The following is a 19,881-nucleotide window of genomic DNA, read 5'->3' on the forward strand; positions in this document are numbered from 1 at the left end:
TAGTTTTTTATGTTTGTCCGCTCATCAAATTTCGTATTAATTAATAACTACATTGAAGGAGCTGATTGCTGTACATTGTTGTCAATTGTGACGTGCAGTAAAATTTATGAAATGTATAATTTTACGACACAACTCGGCATTTGTTTTTCCAAATTTAAAAAAATGAAATCTACTACGATTGTCACTTATGGGATCGCTGGCCCGGACAACTTCTACCACCGACAAACTCGCGTTAAAGGTCAAATCTCAATGCAAAACAAAGCAGTTTCGAATTGACGATATATTAAGTAAACATTTCTATTTTCGTTTTATTAAAACTTTTTAATTGGCTACCCCTCGCAATAATAGTGAAAAATCTAAAAACTTATACATCCGACTCGCATTTGATTATATTTTTTTCGATAATGAATTAAGATTTGACCTCACTATTGTAATCTGTCAAAACGGCCATCATAGCGTGCAGGTGCTGTAATTGTTTAAAGAGCAATCATATCAGTAGTAAACGAATAAAAACGTGAAATATACAAATTGTTTTAATGTAAAAATAATTCATAAGTTGTTCTCACACAATGACGCCTCCCGATGCAATACGACTTAAAAATCCCATTGACTTGTGCCAAGTCTTTTATTGCATCACACATGACTGTCCCATTGATGGGTTTTATATTTAGTATATCACCGTAACAACCATTACCACCATTACCGTGTGGCAATCGCTAAAAAGCTAAAAAGACGTTTCATAAAAACTTTCCGAATAATTAAAGGGCGAATCGGAAAAACTTCTTTTGATCGCAAAATTTATTCAAAGATATTCTTCAACTTCTTTGAAACTCGCGTAATGAAACATGTAATATTATTTTCTGCGAAGAAGCTTTTTGGAAGCATCGACACTTTTGCTGTCGCTTCTCTTGCACATTTTCTTTTTTACTTTTATGCAATAATATTAATGACATTTCGTCGCCTACTTTCTCAAACTCGTATCTTAAAGCACAAAGTAACTGAACTGCAAAACTTGCATTGTGTATACAAATTTTGTAGCCTGATTTCACATCACATTTCGTTAATTAAAAAATAAAGTAATGCAGTAGTGGCGTTCTGTGGTCTCTGCCTGCCTTTCCTGTGGGACAAGGGCGTGTGCTTATATACGTTGCTGCGCGTGCAATACCGCTGAAGAGCACTTTGTAGATACCGCGTAACAGCGTTTTCACGATTTTACAGGAGGAACAAAAAACTTAATATCTTATAGGTACGTCTTAAACCAATAATTGCAATGCAAAAGACACTCTTAATACATTGTGTTAAGAGGTTCTTCTCAATTTAAGCATTGGTTTAAGACATACTTAAGTTTAGTGCAAGTGGACATTAATATCTTAGCTATGGAACTATATTTTACCGACTGAACTCTGTAGCTACTTCTTTGGGATTCACTTTGCAGAAAAATAACGTAAGTTTACCAACAACTTGTTTAGATTCCGGATAAAGTCACTAACGCAGTTTTGTAGTAACAAATTACAGAAAAAGTAGTATACTGTTAGTATGTGGGCGGGATTGAAATGAAACATTTTATTAAAGGTTTGATTTTATTATGACTAAAGAGCAAAAGTGACAGAGAGTAGTAAGGAGGCTTTTGCTCTTCTCTGGGACAGTACAGGGTCGTAATAATAATAAATTAACAAAAAAGTTCTAAAACAAACATCTTCTAAGACCAAAAAAGTATTATCAGATAAACAATAAATTGTTACTGTTCGTAGTCAAATTATATAGAAATCTTTTTATAAGTAAGTCAAAGGTTCAAAGGTAAGTCTCGAGATTAAAATGTTATTAAATTGTGTAGTTTGAAAATATGTGCAATTAAGAATAACAACGCAAAATAGGCGCCTTGACGTCGAGTTGCGGACACCAGCCCGTTGCACCAAGTACCAAGTTAAGAATAACAAAAAAAAAACAGTCTCATAACTTCTCTGAAAATCACTGCAGCTTAATCTTGTTAAACGTCTTGCACAAATATAATTAAAATTTATAAATTAAAATTAAAAAGGTAGTGTCTTGCTCTGTAGCCACGCCACCTTATTTTTTTTATTATGATATTACCCACTTTATTCTTAGAGGATGGAAAAAATCCTTCTAATACACAGCTGACGTACATGACTTTGCGTCATACCCCTGACAGGCGTGCTTTATTCCAGGGGACTCGTCGAGCTGTGCTGATGTTGTTGTCGAGGTTTTGCGTTTGCTTATGGAGTGTTACACCATACGCTGATGTACTTAATGGACCCCAAGCTCGTCCATGGTTTTACGCTGATTGTAGTTGTGCTGAAACACGTAAACAGTGCGCGTACCACGCTTGGGCAAATGCTCGACTACGCAAAGCTCCGAGTACTCAAAATTTGAAGAAAGCTTTTAATAAGGCCGCCAAGAAGTGCAAAAGTGTGTTACGTAGGGCTAGGTTCGACCATGTGCGCCGCATAGGGGCCAAGCTTGCCTCTTACCCAGCAGGCAGCAAATCCTTTTGGTCCCTGGCCAAAGCGGTCGAATCTAACTTTTGTCGCTCATCTTTGCCACGTCTGCTGAGGCCGGATGGCTCGCTGGCTCATACTGCGGAAGAGAAGGCGAATCTTTTTGCCTCACTCTTTGCAGAGAGTTCGCGTTTGGATGCCGCAGGGAACCTACCACCTACTTTACCTCAGTCTGGCTGCACTATGTCGCCAGTTCGCATACGTCAAAAAGACGTACTTAGAACTCTGCGAAATCTAGACATAAATAAAGCTAGCGGGCCAGATGGAATCCCAGCAATAGTCCTGCGTAACTGTGCGCCTGAGTTGTGTTCTCACACGCCTGTACCGCCTCTCACTTGAGACTGGTGTAGTTTCCAGGTCGTGGAAGCTTGTAAACATGCAACCTGTGCCGAAAAAGGGAAGCAGAGCTGACCCTGTCAACTATACACCTATCTCAGTCACTTCCATACTCTGCAAGACTATGGAACGTGTACTCAACAATTGTCTCCTGTCGTACCTTGAAGACAACGACCTCCTTAGTGATCGCCAGTACGGATTCCCACGAAGGCGATCTACTGGGGATTTTCTTGTGTATGCCTGTCACATACGGAGCGAGGCTATAGAAAAGCAAGGCGAGGCACTTGCAGTGTCTTTAGACATTTCTAAAGCCTTTGACAGGGTCTGGCACGCAAGCCTTTTAAGTAAGCTTCTCTCTTATGGGCTTCCCACTGACCTTTGTAATTGCACCTCGGATTTCTTGAGTGAACGTTGGATTCGAGTGGTCTTAGAAGGCAACTCTTCGGAACATACGGCGATAGATAGAGTTCCTCAGAGTACCGTACTGTCTGCAACTCTCTTTCTGCTGCATATCAATGATATGTTAACTCCTTTGCGTATGCTGATGACAACACCGTTGTGTATAGATAGGTACTTGACCAATGTAAGGGTCAGCGGAGAGGAAATCCAGTCTTGTCGAGAGTCCATCGTTAGCAGTTTTTTTTTGACACTCCAGGCAGTCTCCGATTGGGGCGATGCCAATCTTGTCAAATTTAACGCTACCAAAACACAGGCGTGACTATTCTCAACAAAACGTAATTCCTTTGAGCTGACTCCGACTTTTCGTGAGGTATTCATACCCGATACCCGACTGTCTCCATTTATTTTCCTTTTTATCATTAACTTTCAAATAATAAGTTTTAACATTACTTCGTCTTGATGAATTTGATCTCTTAGTTCTCCTAGTCGTAGGTTTCGTGCAAAGATCGTGTTATAACTTCTTCATTAATTTGGTGAATACGCGGGCTTGCGGCCAATTGCAGCAATGCTACTGTTTCGCGGTATTGTTTCGATAGCAAAAATTAGGTTTCTTAGAGGCTAATGCAAATTCTGTGAGATCTAGCTTGGGTGAGTTAGCGTTGAGGATCTGTTGGCGCGATATTTCAATTTTGTACCTTTTGCTGTTACGCGGTATTTACCAACTGCTCTTCCGCGGTTTTGCGCGCGAAGTAACGGTATGTACAGTAATGCCTCCAAATTAACACCCTTGTTAAGAAATTTAAAATAAATAGAAACTTTCGCAATTTGAATTTTTCACAGTTTTGAAAATAATCACTCTTTACAAGACGCAAATTTGAGAAAGTAAGGTATCGATTTAGCATTTGAGTAGGTACAGCATTCATCGTCATACATACACATGCACACACAAATACACACATACACACTCAAACAAACACACGTAAAATTCAGATTCTTCATTTAAAGTTCCTTACTTACGCCTTATTACTGTTATTTATACTTTGAATTTAACTCAGTCAAACACAAAGAATCTTCAATTCACAAGCAAGCAAATTACAGTTCAAATCGTCATTGATCTAAACTCTACAGCTCATTCGTAAGTCAGATTCCCCTGAGAAGAATGAACAAGAAACTCTGTGGGTTGCTCTTTGTAGATAAACATTTGTATAAATTTATAATTTACAATATTTGTTTCAAACGTCATAGATCGACACTACCTGCAAGAGCTAAATGGGTCACTACTACGGATTTTTGTCATCCAAGGACGCAGAAGCCGTATAAATAACCTTTAGTGTAAAGTTTTTGCTTCACTATAATTTTAAATCTCGTTAATGGCAAATTTTGAATGTCAACAGGAATCTTATTATAGAAGTGTTATACATTGAGTCGATGTTAATTGGATGGTGTTAAGCAATAATGTGTCAACCAACATGATCACAGTTTTGCGAAAACGTCATCCAAAAGATTTTCCGTTGTTTTTGATAGTTTGTTCTAAAATGTATTTATAAAATGAAATTTTTGTTGTTCTGCTTGCTGTTGTTAGGGAATTATAGTGTCAAACATCACTGCTCAATTTTTTAGTTTCAGTTTGTATGTATGTATATATGAGCAAAGAATGAAGTCGATTCCTTTTTTTAAATAAAAATTATCAAATTTACTTTTCTCAATTCCACAATTTTGAGTTACGGCAATATTTGGTTTCTTGCGCGAAATATCAGGGTTTAAATCGAACAAATTTGTTGTATCGGTCGACAAAAATGTGCTGCCGATCGTCTCTTGTTTACATACTTTTTTATAGTATCAAGTAAAGGGACGACCAAGTCGTGCGCCTGGTGGAAAGCGACACGCCTGTCCATAACAGTTGCAATGCCACTCAGAGCTTTAAATCGCAAAGAAAATGAAACAGGGTACTGCCACTGCGCCCGTTACCTTGAGACATAAGTTGACAAGTCCCATATGCCTGTAATTTCACCAGCACCCTTACACTTCAAAACCGGAACGCAGTAATCTTGACATTACTGCTTGGCGGCAGAAATATCGTTCCTATCATTATGAACACCAAAAACCGTATCATTCACCGGTTACTTTCTAACGTGTACTTTGAAATTTAAAGCTTTTATAATTTTTCCACCCGCACATTTAAACGTACAATAATTCAGGTTAGTTAAGGAACCTAAAAAGGTAACCGTTATGCGCGTCAATGCACGCGAAATTGAACTCAAAGTACATGCTCTTAAAATAAAATACACAATGTGTATTAAACTCTTTACCGATTCATTGCAAATTGTAATATATAAACCTGCACTTTGAGTTCAAATTTGCATACGTTAAAACAATTATAACAGTCATGTTTATCGGTCCCTTTAAACCGCAACTATCACTTTCAAAACCTTCATATCTACGAGCTCTTGGCAGTAGGAAGTGGTTGTAATAAAAATACGTGACATAAATGCTTTGGAGCTACGTAACTTTAATCTGTAAGTGATCGTAATAAGTTGAATTTTTTAAATATTAAGTAGACTAACATTTGGTCGTAATCTAAGAAAGAAGATAGTAAAGTACATTTTGTCTACCACAAATGACACTACACAAGAAAAAAAACAGAATTAATCATAACCTTCTTACATTACGGTGGTGTGGGAAAAACAGACAAAAATCTACAAAAAAAAAACGGAATCAAATTTCATCGGTAATTAAATATTGTAATTTTGCAATGTTCGTCCGTTATAGCAGAGCTCAAGTTAACTGGTCGATTTGAAGTGAAACAACTGACGACACCCGTCACTTGTTTCGAATTCGGGCTGGCCAATCGGAGCGCTGTTGTCACAGTAAAGATTTGGCAGAATAGTTTTCAAACAAATTAAATGTCATTTCGTCGCTATTTCTGGTTATATACTCGATGCTTTCATAAAGTGAGTGAAATCAAATAAATCGGATTCATCCATTGACTTACAATTATATGGACGTCGGGTCCGCGCTAAAAAGAGTCCGCACTTGTAAGGCGCTAAAATCGTATACAGAGCGCCAAACTCCGCTTTAGTCTTCATTTGTTCTACTGACAGCGCGATACTGCGATGACATTACAATTTAAATTTCGAATAGGTTGACTTGGGACATTTTTTTCGTGGTTTTTGTATTAGACCCGTCGTCCATTTATTTGTAAGTCAATGGATTCATCCTCTAATTTGCATCACTTCGAGGTGGAACATTTTCTTCAAGTTTAAATGGAACCACTAAAAGTCTAAAAAAACTACTCTTTCCAACAAAAAAAAAGTATCATCGAAATCGTTTCACAAAATGGCGGAATAATCGCGTGACGTACACACGAAAAAACAGTAGTATTGAGAACCTCCTCCTTTTTAAACGACATCAAAAAAAAGGAGGTGGTTTTTTTTTGTATGTATGTTACGCGATAACTTCGGCATTATTGAACCGATTTTGATGATTCTTTTTTGTTATAAATATTCCACTTCTAAGGGTGGTAAACTAGGGAATGACTTTTGAGGTCGTTTTTTTAGTACTCTGAACTGAAATTATTTTTAGTCGGTTTAAGAAAAAGAAAAAATTTAATTTCCCTTGTCGCCAAATCCTAGTTATTTCATGTTATTATTATTTCTTAGCCTAATGTAGTTTGCGCACTTTAATTAGTCAATAAATAATAAATAAACAAATCTTTTTTCATACCCATTTACATAGCAGGGAACAAACTTACATAAAAGTGCTTATTTTAACAGTGACTGAATGTGTAGCGATCAGATATTATTTTGTTAACATACCAACAGGTTTCGTTGACTATTAACTCAAGTGCGAGGTTTTCGTAGTAGACATAGGAATGAGACTCCAGTGATTGGTATAAATTATATAATAAATATCTTTTCACTATAGATCCAAACAAAACCAAACCACGTCTCTTCTAGTCAAAGAAGTTTTTCGTAATGGCGACAGAAGAATAAAATACAGTAGAAGTGGTCAGTTAGCGTCTGACCCGTACCAACCACCTATCTGAGCTCAGTCCGCCATGTTCGCTTTGTACGGTATAGTTGTGTCATTCTCTCGTACAAATTCTCGAAAATACAAAAAAAATGCCAAAAGTATTACCCGTGATGGGTTCATATCATGGGGCCGTCTACACGCCTGACCATGACTGTTGCAGTGCCACTCAGAGCTTTATATCGCAAAGATCGGGCACCGCCACTGCGCCCGTTACCCTGAGACATAAGTTGGCAAGTCTCATGTGCCTGTAATTTCACCAACATCCTTATCCTTCAAAACCGTAATATTCACATTACTGCTTGGCGGCAGAAATAGGTAAGTTGGCAGTACTTCCCTGGACGACCTCTTTCACAACGAGCTCTACTGCTACTAAATACATAAGTGGGGCAGCGACTGTACGTACCACATTAAATACTGAGCCATCGAGATTATCAAAAGAAGAATAAAGGAAGACTTTGGTCTAAAAACCTCTCGTTACAAGAGTCTCGTGCCTAGTAGTGAGTAAAAAATCAGTAAATACGAGCTCGTTAAAGTTGCTACCTACACCGAAATATAGTGTATAACGTTACAAGGTTTCTGCCATATTACCAACCCGGCCATGAAAGCTGACTCATTGTAACCCGAGAACCGAGTAGGTTACTTTTGGATTTATGCAAATACGTAATCTAGCCTTAAATAAACATAATACAGGGCGGTAATTTTCGAATAGAGTTCTTAGATTTTAAGACTTTTGTGGTTACTCACTAAATGATTGTCACTAATTACAGGTTTCTTACCGCGGTATATGTTACTTTTATTTTTTGTATATATCGGAACTGTTACACGCTCCTTGGTCACGGGTTGACTGGACAGCGGCAAATGACAGCTTTAAGAGCAGACATATTTGTCTACCCTCTTTCACTGTCGACGACTACCTTCATCTCTCGAGTTCTTAGGTTTTCGCGATTGTTATACATAGGAAATGAAACTATTTTGATGATTTAGATCCGAAAAAATAGTTTCATTGCCTATGCAGTGTTACTTAATTTTAAAAATAAAATAATGTCTCCATGAAGCGAAATATCGTATCTACAATATTTCAAGTAGTTTCCATCCGTGTCACTTACTCGTATGACACCCTTGTATATTATCCCTTAAATAAAAGTATGACCATTATATCAAGTGGTCGGTCGAACGACGTAAGGTAACGGACTGACTAAAACCTACAAAAGTAAAAAGCTTGTACACATTTAGACATTACGATTTTTTATTAATGACAGGAAATAATTTAACCACGCTCGGTTAGTCACCTCAATTCGAGTATTTTGAAAGATTAATGTAATACTTCTCACGATGTTACTAACAATCTTAACATATATCTTCATTCAAATTGGCTTTTTCACAGCCGTCTTTACAAGTTTTAGTAGCAGTAGAGTTCCTTGTGAAAGAGTTCGTATAAGAAAATACTGCCCTCATACTTATATCATCCGCCGAACAATAATATGAGTATTACATTGACTTACAATTATATGGACGTCGGGTCCGCGCTAAAAAGTGTCCGCACTTGTAAGGCGCTAAAATCGTATACAGAGCGCGACACTCCGCTTTAGTCTTCATTTGTTCTACGGACAGCGCGATACTGCGATGACATAACAATTTAAATTTCGAATAGGTTGACTTGGGACATTTTTTTCGTGGTTTTTGTATTAGACCCGTCGTCCATTTATTTGTAAGTCAATGGAGTATTACTCCGTTTATTATATATAGTCTGTCCATTTTTAAAGGAGTAAAATGACAGTTCATTGCGCGAAAATGTTGCCCGCTTGCGAGCAGCTAGTGATTTAAGTCGATAAATATTCTATCGATTATCTAAATGTTGGTCACACTTATGCAATAAATAGCCGAAATTGTTTCATTTGAATCATCAACGCCCCATTATTCGTCCAACTGCTTGGAACAGGTTCATTTGAATTGTCATTTTTTTGTAAGTTCATACATGCATACCCTGCATTTAGAACTATATCTATTAAAAATGCAGAGAGACCAGTTTTAAAGTTTTTAATTTTAATTCGCCTGTTATTATTAAAATGTGTATGAATAGAAATTGATTTCGATTACAGAAAACCGACTAACAAAATAAGAATAAAGAAGGCGAGAACATTCACAATTCTGACATTTTTGGCAAAAGTTTACCCTTTTTCACAATTCATCGATAAAACTGTCGACAACAACTACATGACTATTTCAAACTTTATAAAAACTGGCTACCCTGCAAATGTCATTTTACTTCGTCTTCAAGAAAGACAGACTTTAGTATTAAGTCAGTTTGGGAACTACGATGCCACAGACAGACATTGGCTACAAACTTTTAACTCACCTTTTTGTGTTGGGTATTAAAAATGATCTCTAATGCGAGTTTGCGGGATTGTCAACAAAAACAAAACTAAGTTGGTACTAAAACATTACAGTTTAGAAGATGGCCATTTTAATTTTTCTAAAAAAAAATAGAATACGATGCTCCGTAGTTATAATAATTAGTATATTAATGAACGCAATAGAGTTACCCAAAGGCGATTGTCGACTAGTCCCTTAACTTTAAGATTACATAGTGGGAACTTACGACAAAGAATTCAACAATTAGAGCAAAAGTTATAATATACTTATGAGAAGCCATAGTTGCGAAATCCACGAAAAATCGGAAAAAATACTTGTATATTTAGACATTACTTCTACTTTGGTTGCTCTACCGTATGCGTCACCATTGTTTTATACCGTAGACTATTTGTCAAAGTAGAGTATTTCTGGGAGTGGAGAAGAAAATATTCAAAGCAATGCAAAAAAATTATAACATTTATAACGTTTTGTATCTAAAAAATCATTTTTGGACCCACTGTAAGTGGACCATCTAATGTTGGGTAATTGTCCGAAAAACTAATTTTTCAAAACAAATAAATAATAAACAATTTTTCAAAAATTTGGTCATCTCTTGCCTCAATTTTATGTAGTATTTTATTAACAAGTCGAGGTCCTTACTACACATAAATCTCAGTTAACATAATACAATATCTCGCCCTCTCATAAAATAGATGTAACACAATAACGTTAAACGAAAACAATTGACGGTGTGACTAGTGAAATCAGATCCATTTGACCTTTGTCTGTAAAGTACGGAGCTTTCGTAAGGGATATGACTTTTAGGGAGTCATTTAGGGAGTCCCACACTTAACCGCTTTAAACCGGTCAGAAAAACATTTACGTTCTTGTAATAAAAGCGATAACGATATTGTGCGTTTCGCGTCGCAGCGATCCGCTATTTCCGATCGTCTCCAGAAACCTTTAACTTGACAAATCGAGTGCATCCCGAGTGCATTATTGTAAGGAAAATTTCTCGTGCTATTTTTTGATAGTCCATTTCTCAATATGTCCAATTGCAAAAGGTCCAACTTTACAAAAATATAAACGTTGTTTCTTTTCGTACGTTTAATGATGGGTGGTTTCAATCTGTGTTGTTTGTCTGAGCCAACAAGTGGTGCTGCGAAGGTTTTGTATATACTTACATGTTTGGTTAGGTAGTCTTTTGATTTATCTGTTCAGATTCTACTAAGTGTTTTCTTCAAGGATTTTCAAATAGGGCTAACATGTTCAATAATTATCAAAATCCCTAAATAAATCAAGAGTTAAAAAAATACCGAAGAATAGTGCATAACACAGTTTTGCCTTTACGTAATTATCTTAACACATTGAAACTATATCGAGTTCTTAGGTTTTCGCGATTGTTACACATAGGAAATGTGTAACAATATATCTAGTCATAACTAGGGAATTCCTTGTATAATGAGTACCAGTGTAACGAAATCAACTTTAGGAGCACTACTTAGAACATAGAGCGCAATCAAGTTACACTGCCAGATCTGAGGAGCAATGCCCTGTGCCCGTCACCTTGAGAAATAAAGTTGACAAGTGTCATATGCCTGTAATATTTACCCTTAAGAATCGAAAAACAGTAATGCTCACAAACCTGCCAGAATTCGAACCCGGGATCTATACATCTAACGCTCACATTGCTAACCACTGGGCCCCCGAGACCGCCAAATCATAAAATCATTAAGTTAACACTCAGTAAAGTAACAATCACATTATATCGCTATGCAATATAAAATATCCGAATGACCCCATTTGACCCAAACTAGAAAATAAAGGTAGGTTCAAACGAAATTGGGGTAAAGCTATTTACCTACATTAGTTAATAGGCATTGTATTTCGTGCCTAGTATAATCTAGGTTTAATTCGATAATATCTACTTCTACCACCGTCTCATAAGCTTATTAAAGACTGTTGCTGAGTATAGGTCTTTTCAAAATAGGATTTACTATTCTTCTTTTCAAATTCTCCTGTATCGTGTTTTCCGCTTAGTAAGTTTAGAGGTTTCTGCGGGTTCTATCAATTGTGCTTTAATCTGCCGACCCTTATAATATGTAAGGACCGAGACGTAGACATTAATTGAGAGAGCGTGACATATTTGGGGTATCGCCGATGAATCACGAAACCATAATAAACTCATACTACTTACTAATTGAGATAGCTGGCAAAGTCAGTAAGCTGAAATGCCAGAAAGCCGGTCATGTTTGAAGGAAGACTGCTGGCCGATGAAGCGGACTTGTTCTGGATTAAGAGACCACGTCAAAACAAACGTAGTGTAGGACGCGGCAGCAAGATGAACGGACGGCCCAAGGAAGGTGGCCGACAGCAGTTAAATGCGGTTGGCACAAGACCGGTATAAGGATCTGATAAAATTAATGATCATAATATGCCTGCACCGTCCAAAAGGTCGAAAATCGATTGTCAGCTTTTGCCTATCAATTATCACTACAGTAAATTATTACAAACAAACGCCAACAGACCTAGAGGTAATGTAAAGTTTACATTAAACAGCTGGTCCAGTTTTGTGGAAGTGAAACATCACACATTACTGTAATATTATGTTGTTTAGTTTGGGTGATTGTTTAGTAGCACTTGGCGTCTTTAACTGCACAAAATTAAAATTTTAGGTTAGTTCGTCCAGCGAACTACTGTCACTAGAAATAGATTTTTTTACTGCACACACTCTCGGAAATGTATCCAAACCAAGCAGGCCACATTTCTGCGATGATTGTGATTTAGAAGTTACAATTCTACAAAAGAATTGGCCAGCTTAGCTTTTCGATTCACCGTGTCCAGTCGCAGAAATAACTGGCATCGGCAGAGCAGTATAGTTGATGGCATTACTTCATACACAACCAAACTGATGTGATAAAGACTGTATATAATAAGGAATGGAATACAATGCATGATGACTCAACCGATAATGGTCAACAGGTCTTCTCAAAAATGGTCAAGCAAAGTCAAATAATCATTCTATAGGTAAAATTTTTACACTTGAAAACGTCATTTTTTAAGCTGCTGCTCGTTCACTACGCTAACCTACCTGAGAAGAACAAGCAAGAAACTCTAGGGATTGCTCTTTTCAAATAAACTTAAATGCTTTAGAACACAGTTTGAATTATATTTGTGTGAAATCTAGACTCACGTTGTCTTTCCATACATCTTTATCTAACACGTAGTCTACAATTTTGTAATTATGACTTTTCAATTAAAATACTTTTAATTAAGTTTTAAACTTAGGATATGATAAACTTAAGCTCCGGAATCGTATTGTAAAAACGTATACAGTTCCCCATCAAAGAATCATTTACCTTTGTTAAACGAAAACGTGGTACCATGAGTTTGGACTTAGTTCTAAGTCGGTTGGTTTAAAGATCAAACTGTAGACCGTTCCGGGAAAAGCGACGTGTTCGTAAAAAAAGGCACAAATTCTCCTTCCAATCACCGCTCAGAACGTTGCCATTTTTTTTTCTCGAACTCGAGTGGGGTGCACGAAAGAAGCCTCCCCAGACGACGTACCATTCCTTTCTTGTACATACATCTGGCGCACCCTGTAGGGCTAGCACGACAAGCTAGCGCGAGAGCGACATAAAGTGTGAGATATACTGCTTTTCTCGCACAGAGATCTCGCGCTTTATGTCGCTCTCGCGCAAGTTTCGCCTTGTCGTGCTAGCCCTATTGGGCAATAATCGGCGAGTACCTCACGCCCATTGGCAAGTCCTTTCACCACGATGGCATTATAGTATATGCCATCGTTACGAAAAGAAGAAGTACAAGACTAATGAAATCGATAATATTTTTTTGTAAAATAGCAATCCTGGAGTACCTATATATTATTTGGATTTTGGACTACGTAAGAAATATGTGTCATATATGATTTGTATTTCTTTCAAGTATTACGCTCGGTTCTTTCACATAACACGTGACGACAGTTCAATGCGTCACAATCGTGATACAAATGCGCTGTTCTATCAATTACCTAGTTCATGTAAGTAATCTCGATCGCTTATCTTTTAGATTGCTTTTGTATTGAAGATGAAGATTAGATTTGTTCAGATTCGAGATTTTATTATTCGGTGCGGACTAGCAAGTTTTTTTTATTTTACCAAGCGAAGGGACGAATAAGTCATGCGCCTGGTGGTAAGCGACACGCCTGTCCGTGACAGATACAATGTCACTCAGAGCTTTAAATCGCAAAGATCTTAGGATCACTGCCACAGCGGCCGTCAGCTTGAGACATAAGTTGACAATTTCCATGTGCCTGTAATTTCACTAGCACCCTTGCCCTTCAAAACCGGAACGCAGTAATGCTTACGTTACTGCTTGACAGCAAGAATAGGTAAGGTGGCAGTACCTCACTGGACGAACACTTTCACAATCTACCTACCTATCATCATCAACATTATGTCACTATAAAATTGAGGGAGTAATACGGATGTATTATAAAACCGAGAAACTTGCGACTAAACGTCAGACTGAATCTAACATGTATAATGAAATTGATACATTTTGAATCTCATTCGCTATATTTCAAGTTCTTCAGTTCATGACCCCACTTCACGCTTAACACTAAGTAGATTTTAGACTGAAAAAATTATGGAGCGATGACCACATTAAAAATCTCGTTAACCCCATTGAACTCTTGCTACGTTGTAAACTTTTTAAGAACTGACAAATTAAACAGCAACTTCTAGAGTTTTTTGCCTGTTCATCTCGGCGGCAGAGTAATAGAGTTGAAAATCGTAAAATCATCCTGGTTATATTGCAAAATTTTAATGAATTAATTTATTTTATTGACTAATGCTGGTGGCAACAAAAATCAATATTAGCGCCTGTATTTCTGGGTCAATTCGTCTGGCGTACTAAAGACACGGTTTGCCTAACGATTTTGGTACAGTAATGTTCTAGAGCCACGCGGTGTCTTTAAAAAAAAAACTTACTTATACAAATTTTTTTTATCAAATTCGTTTCATTAACAAAAATACCTGTCAAACGTCATTTGGCCAAAATAAAAACACACTGCCCTGTCTAGTTATATATACCTATATAGATTATATATAGATGGCCTACTAAAGATTTTTAAAGAAGAGACATCCCCCGCCTCTTGCCATCTTTTCTGCTGAATACGAAGACTTATGAACATATATATATGCATACATTCGTTCCCCCATTGAAGAAATATAAATATCTTCAAATGCCCGAAATATATCCCAAGAAGAAAATCTCTTAGGGTCATATTCCAGAACTCTACTCAATACTGAAGTCAGGACTTGAGTATTGCAGTGAGCACTGAAAATCATACTCAAGTCCTTGCTATTAGGGTCGTATTTCCAGTGCCTGAAATCATAGTCAAGTCTGCTCAAATCCTGACTTGAGCATTGAGTAAAGTTCTGGAATACGACCCTTAGACACGCTAGTATTTAAAAAGATATGAAAAAAAAATTGTTGAAGAGTTGGTTTTATAGATTTAGTCCCATGCCATAAAACCAATATTAAAAAAAAAGAAAAAAGGCGGCTTTTTGTAATACCTGTACAGTTTTTACACAAATAAATTTTTAGTTTGTATAATTACATTTTGAGTTTCTTAATTGTTTGTTGTTTATCTAAGCTGATGGCTCTATAGTCAATGCTCTACAAATAAATAATAGTAATCGTTGCATTCCCCCTTTCCAGTTTAGGTTATAGTCCGCCACGATGACCTCATGTAGGGTTGGACATTTCACACGTTTTCCAAGGGTTGTAAATTTATGTCTAATGTACAGGGTTTCATCACGTTGTCTCCCTTCACAATTAGAAACTTAAAAATTAAAGTCATTACGATTAGGGGCAGTAGAGCTCCTTGTGACAGTATTTGCCCAGGGAAATTGCCACCTTACCTATTTCTGCCGCCAAGCGGTAGCGATTCGCGATTTTGAATGTTACTAATACCAATAATTCGAATGGGCAAATCATTCGCCAAAGTCGAATCCAAGCACATTCGACTCTAGTCCAATGATAATTATGTGGGAACTACTCGGAGCCACCACATCCATATCAAATAACCCTGTCCCCGTCACATTTATTTACCGTATATCAGAGACGGCTAGGCAGAAATGCTCTATGGAATCTATGGTTTAGTAATGAATGATCATTCGAATACGAAAATTAGTAGATTACTAAATTGTGAGTCAAATGACAGGATTATTAATTGCTAAGGAGTCGAATAGGGGGAAACGGGGCAGATACGTACTATTTTTTTTTAACTTTAATTTTGGGCTGCTAAATGGAATTATAATGAATATTTTTTCTACCTAATTGATGATATAATTAATAAATATTACTACTCTTTTCTTTCATAAATAGCATTGAATAATTGAAAAAATTTGATTTTAACAAAAAGTGGGTATTGTCCAATTTTGCCCCACTTGTGGGGTACTTTGATACATCGCTTAGGGCACTTAGATGTGTGAATCAACGTAGTGTGCCATTCCTGGTTGCCACGTATTATCAGCACTAGGTGATCAATTGTTTATAAAGTATGACGCTATTATATGCTTCAGCACTTTCTAAATCAAGACTTCTTTTTAGGGCTTGCAAAGTGTTCTTTGTAATGTACTCTCTAAAGTAGAAATACAGGAGGAAAGAGCTGACTATAGCGCAAAATGTCACTAGTTCACCCTTAACAATAACTTGTTGAAACAGTTTTATATTTTTCCAAAAAATAACTAATAGCAGCATTTTTATACGTACCAAACTGCCCTACTCACCAGTGTATAAAAGTACCCCAGTCAGTACCAGTCAGTTTAGAAAAAAATATTTATTTAAAAAAAAATCTTTACATATTCTCTCAGTCACATGCAATTCTAGTAATAAAAAACACTAGTTTACCCTGTATTAAGACATAAAACCCTGTAAAGTGAACAAAACTGCAGTGGCTCTCCTATTTGTTTGCTTATTTTTTAGTCAATGGCTGTGAAGACACCTTGTGACCTGTCAAACGACAAGGGCTAACTGGTGAGCTGCATTATCGCATGTCTACGTGTCGCATTGTTTGAAGGTATGGAGATAATGCAGGTGTATGAATGTGCTCCCTGTATCAAACTACCCCAATTTCCCCTATCGATATCATTCGTAATCGCGCACCGCTACCAAGCGGTAAGGTGAGCATTACTGCATTCCGGTGCTGGTGAAATTTGGTGATTGAAACTTGTGTCTCAGGGCGACAGGCGCAGTGGCAGTGCCCATCAGAACTTGGTGATTTAAAGCTCTGAGTGGCACTGCAACTGTTATGGACAGGTATGTTCGTCCCATCTCTTAGTGTCATAAAAAAAACATGCCAACCACAAGGTTTCGTACCACGGAATTGAGAAGCGACCTTCCTCTAACTAGGTTTACCAACGGTCCATAGTGTATTGTACGATATTCACATGAGGTTTAATGCTATCAAAGAATTTTATTTCAATTCTACTTATTCTTGTTATTTCTGTATTGCAATACTATACCATAGTTAATACAAAATGAAGTTTTCCCTGTCCTATGAATGAATTTATGGTCAAATTTATTGCTGGTATGGTAAACAAACTAACTATCAATTAATTTTCAATTTTGTCCCTTGAGGATGTTTATAAATTACAATGACCTTTTAACGGTTCGTAAGATTATTAACGTAAATAGAGAATTTGTTTAATTGCTGATGTTTACAAATTATATATTATGATGATTAACATTTTTGAGGTGAATTGCTTTAATTTAGGTGCTGTGCAAATTCTGGACACTTAATTCTGTGCATTACAAGTGTGATTGTTAATAGGTACTGGAATTTCAAATCTTAGTAATTTTGAAATTTGTTGAGGGTATGTAAAACTATTGAAATTAAATTTAGAAGATAAATAACATTCGAAGTTTAAATTTTAGTTACATTCGAAATTTAAAAAATTCTGCATTTAAATTTAGAATGTTAGTTGTATTACAATAAACCAGAAAACTTACGATTTGTAACATGTCTGGGACTCATTGGCGGCCTTTCATTTTCCACGGTAAATGTTGTACTTGAACTTGTAGGACACAATGAATTGTTATTATACTTTTTTACACTCTCCGCCCAGTCATGAATCCAAGTTTTATCACCTTTGCAACGGTTTAGACTCAAGTAAGACAGTTGACCTACAACTTGTTCTGGAGTTATATCAGAAGAAACCCCACTGTCATCTCTCAATGCTTTTTGAGCAGACTTTAGAGCTGTGCTTTCAAAATGTGTATCCTCAAATATTAGCGGTTTGCTGCCTATTAGAGACACCGGTACAGACGATTCTCTAGATAAACGGTGTACATAATCTGTTTGGTCTATTTCTGATTTTGCTAAACTGCTACGTCTTCTTGGAGGGATTCTAACATCAGGTTTAGAAGTATATTTAGAACTTAAAACACCTGAGGTAGTAACAGATGTGAAATTACCATAATCAGGATCAGACAGCGCTTTTGGTGGAGATTTTGGAAAAGTTTTCTCTGTAATTGTACGTACTCTGTTCTTTATTTTCTCTAAATAGCTTCTGGTTGATTTTATTTGTTTGGAAGTTTGTACCGCTAGGTCATTTTCAGTTGGCGATTCGTAGCAACAGGAAATTTCGAGAACATTCCTGTCTTTCTGTTTTGGTATATCAAATGTTGAGTTACTTGTAAGTGGACTGCGGAGAGTTAGATCTCGTCTTGGTTCCTTGGTAATAACATGGTTAGAGAAGTCAAATATTAATTCAGGGTCCCTTTCCTTACTCAATGAATGTCTCTTCAATGTGTCTTCGATAGCACCGTCTAAAAGATCAGTTCCAAATGTTCGATCAATACTCATCCTCGCTTTCTGTTCTTCTGTGTAATTGTCACCTTCGATTGTATATGTCCCAGTAGAAGAGTTATTTGACTCTCTGTCTACATCATCATGAATATACAGTGATTCGACTTTAGGAGTGTAGCTTTGAAATAATAAGTCAGGAGTTTCCGATGACGCTCTAACTTTTCTCATTAAAGGACTTTTATTATGTTCCGGAGTAGACAAACCATTATCTGGTGTTAAAATGTCTAATTCAGGACTTGAAATATCTGTGAGCATTATTGCTTCAGGACTCTGATCTATAATATCCATCTGTTTTGGTTGATACAAAGTACCGTAACTTGGACTCCTATAGACATCTCTCATAAAGGAACTATTAGCTTTCTTCAATGGCAAGTTTAGCCCTTGACGTGCAGTAAAATTGTCACTTCTAGACATAATGCTATCTACAATTGGACTCTTGGACGTACGTTTAGGCTGGAAAGCATCATTATTAGGCGATCTGATATGTCTTGTTGAAACTGGACTTGTTATTTGGGAATTTTGGGCTAATGGACTGCTTCTTAATTTTACAGATCCGGACAAACCACTGTCTTCCTGGTCTGACGAGAAGTAACCTTCCGAATTATAGCCTTGCGCTTTGCGCGGCAATTTAGCGCTCATTGGAGGTTTCTGAACGGTTGGACTAGGTCTTGTTAGACTGGCAGACATAGATTGTACCCTCTGATGTCGAGCTTGCGATTTCTTAGCTAAATTTTCAAGTCTTTTATTGTCTATCTGTTTAGAATCGCCAAAATCAATGGTAAAGGCCATTGGGTGTAATTTCGGGGTAGTGGGTTCTGATTTCTCCCCGTTTTCTTGAGATTTAAAATCACGTTCACCATTTTTGTTTAGGCTCACACTGTCTGATGAGGACTTAGATATGGCATGGTCCAACGCTGGGTTGGTCCCTTCCAATAAAGGACTGGACTTCTCAACACTAACACTCATGTTTCCAAGGATAATAAATCATGAAAATGACATCATATCCACTACCTTTGTTTCAACACGCACAAAATAGAAAGCGTACAGCACAACACAAAATTAAAAGTTACAAATTAAAAAATATTATCGAAAAGTGTAACGAGAGCATAATTAACGTTAAAAACTAAAAATTAACGCGAAGTCCGCCTACATTCGTGAGAAATCACGAAGCAGATAAAAACTACTTGACATGTCTGACGTGTGTGACGTCTAAAATTGAACTGGCAATTTTTACTCCATAAATACTTACTTTACTGGCAACATTGTTACCTTTCAAAATAAATAATTTATTGAAACTTACAAATTGAAAAAACATCAGCTATGATTTATATTTATTTTTATATGTAATCTATTCAGAACTCAGATACAGAC

The 19,881-nt window shown here is 36.8% G+C and overlaps 1 protein-coding gene across 2 annotated transcripts in view; it reads right to left on the minus strand.

Annotated features, from left to right (window-relative positions):
* LOC113233604 overlaps positions 1-19,610 on the minus strand; it is a 97,494-nt gene extending 77,884 nt beyond the window's left edge. For both annotated transcript variants that reach the window (XR_003310721.1, XM_026468758.1), the window contains exon 1: positions 17,652-19,610. Coding sequence is in view for 1 of the 2 variants with exons in the window: in XM_026468758.1 (XP_026324543.1) it covers positions 17,652-19,476 (1,825 nt within the window). In the remaining variant the exon portion in view is untranslated. The remainder of the gene's footprint in view (positions 1-17,651) is intronic.
* Between the last annotated feature and the right edge of the window lie 271 nt (positions 19,611-19,881).

The sequence above is a fragment of the Hyposmocoma kahamanoa genome, unplaced genomic scaffold (assembly GCF_003589595.1).
Source record: "Hyposmocoma kahamanoa isolate Upper Pololo Valley unplaced genomic scaffold, ASM358959v1 79, whole genome shotgun sequence".
Classification (NCBI taxonomy): domain Eukaryota; kingdom Metazoa; phylum Arthropoda; class Insecta; order Lepidoptera; family Cosmopterigidae; genus Hyposmocoma; species Hyposmocoma kahamanoa.